We start from the raw sequence: 1,514 nt of genomic DNA, 5'->3' as shown, positions 1-1,514 counted from the left end.
GCTCCACAGCCTCGCGCTCCCGCTCGTAGCCCTTGCCCCGGCTGCCGAAGTCGTGGCTGGACAGCTTCTCCCCGCTGTACGCCGCGGGGCCCCGGGACCGGCTGCTCCCGCTGTACGCGCGGTCGTCCTCCTCCACGGCGTCCCGGCTGGACGCCCCGTAGTGCCTCTGCTGCTCATACACGTTCTTCTTGAGCCCGTAGGTGATTTCGTCCTGGAACCTCCTGCCCCGGGCGGCCAGGCCGCTGCTGCCCGCGGGGGGAGGGTAGGAGGCCAGGTCTGACTCCACATCCCGGGCTTCTTCGATGGGCGAGAACTTGGAGACCTTCTGCTCCATGCCCTGCTTCCGGTGCTTGCTGCGCTTCGAGACGGCGGCCGGGGCCAGGCTCTTGGAGGCGTGTTTGGGCCCCGCGGGGCCTGGACCGTACTTGTCTGGGCGAGCCCCTTGGCGGTAGTCGCTGTCACCGTAGTAGTGGGTGCTGGCGGCCCGGCCGTCGCTCTCCATGCCCCGGTGGGGGCCGCTCTTTCCTCGGGGGTCGTAAGCGTCTTCCTCGGACTCTTCCTCCCCACGGGCATAGCAGCAGGGCAGTGTGGGCCCCTCAAGTGCCCCTGGCTCTCCTGGCTCCTTCCCTGGACGCCCACCGCCGCTCGGGCCCAGGAGCTCCAGTCGCTGGCTGTCCAGGGCCGTGGAGGCGCTGTCCTTGGTCAGCTCACTGATGTCGTCGATCATCACATAGTTCCGAGGGACGCTCTGCTCCAGGCTGGCGTAGTGCGAGTCAGAGGGGTAGGTGGGCGCTGGGCCCGTGCTGCTGCGGTCACTGGCCCGGGGCAGCTCTGGGGTCTTGCTCTGCTCGTAGTTGCTGCTCATCACAGGGCCACTGTAACCGGTTTCGGAAGGGGCCGAGGACATGGCCACGGCGGGGCCAGCGATCACTTCGTAGTTGGTGGGCACCTTCTGCTCCAAGTCGGCTAGTGATGTCTGGCGTGGCTTTGGATGGGGGGCACGGCTGTCGGCCGGGACTGGGTAAAGGGTGCTCTGTGTGGTTGGCATGGGTGTTTGGGCTGCATAATGGCCTGTGGGCCGGAAAGCCTGCTGGCTTTGCAAACCAGGCTCAGCAGGGTAACTGGTGCCGGGAGGAAAGGCAGGCGCTGGGTACGTGCTGGGGCCAGGGTAGGCAGGTGCCTGGTGGGCCGGGAATCCGTTGGGAGTCGGCCCAGCGCTGCCTGCAGAGTACTGTGGGGCCGGAGCGGGGAGCCGGGGCTGCTGGAAGGCAGCGGGGCCGGCAGGGGTGGCGGGAGCCGCGGCGGAGATGGGGAAGTCCGCGTACTGTCCGGGCGTGGCGCAGCCCTGGAGCCGCAGCTGGTTGAGCTCGCTGTCCGACAGGTAGTCCCGATGCTCACCGAGGCCTCGCAGGGGCGCGTAGTCGCGGCCGCCCCGGTCTTTGGCCAGAGACTCCTTGCGCTGCGTGATGCCCAGCTCCAGGTACTTGAGCTTGGCGTCGATCTCCTTCTCCTCC

At 68.2% G+C, this 1,514-nt stretch overlaps 1 protein-coding gene across 1 annotated transcript in view; it reads right to left on the bottom strand.

Moving 5' to 3' along the window:
* Nucleotides 1-1,514, bottom strand: part of BSN (bassoon presynaptic cytomatrix protein) — a gene marked incomplete at both ends in the record, with an annotated part of 27,753 nt that overhangs the window by 2,281 nt on the left and 23,958 nt on the right. Inside the window, one exon of the mRNA XM_015568279.1 lies at nt 4-1,510. Within this exon, the coding sequence (XP_015423765.1) occupies nt 4-1,510 (1,507 nt within the window). The remainder of the gene's footprint in view (nt 1-3; nt 1,511-1,514) is intronic.

This window comes from Myotis davidii, unplaced genomic scaffold, assembly GCF_000327345.1.
Source record: "Myotis davidii unplaced genomic scaffold, ASM32734v1 scaffold663, whole genome shotgun sequence".
Classification (NCBI taxonomy): Eukaryota; Metazoa; Chordata; class Mammalia; order Chiroptera; family Vespertilionidae; genus Myotis; species Myotis davidii.
Note: the sequence above shows the minus strand (reverse complement) of the source record. Positions and strands in the feature narration are given on the sequence as shown.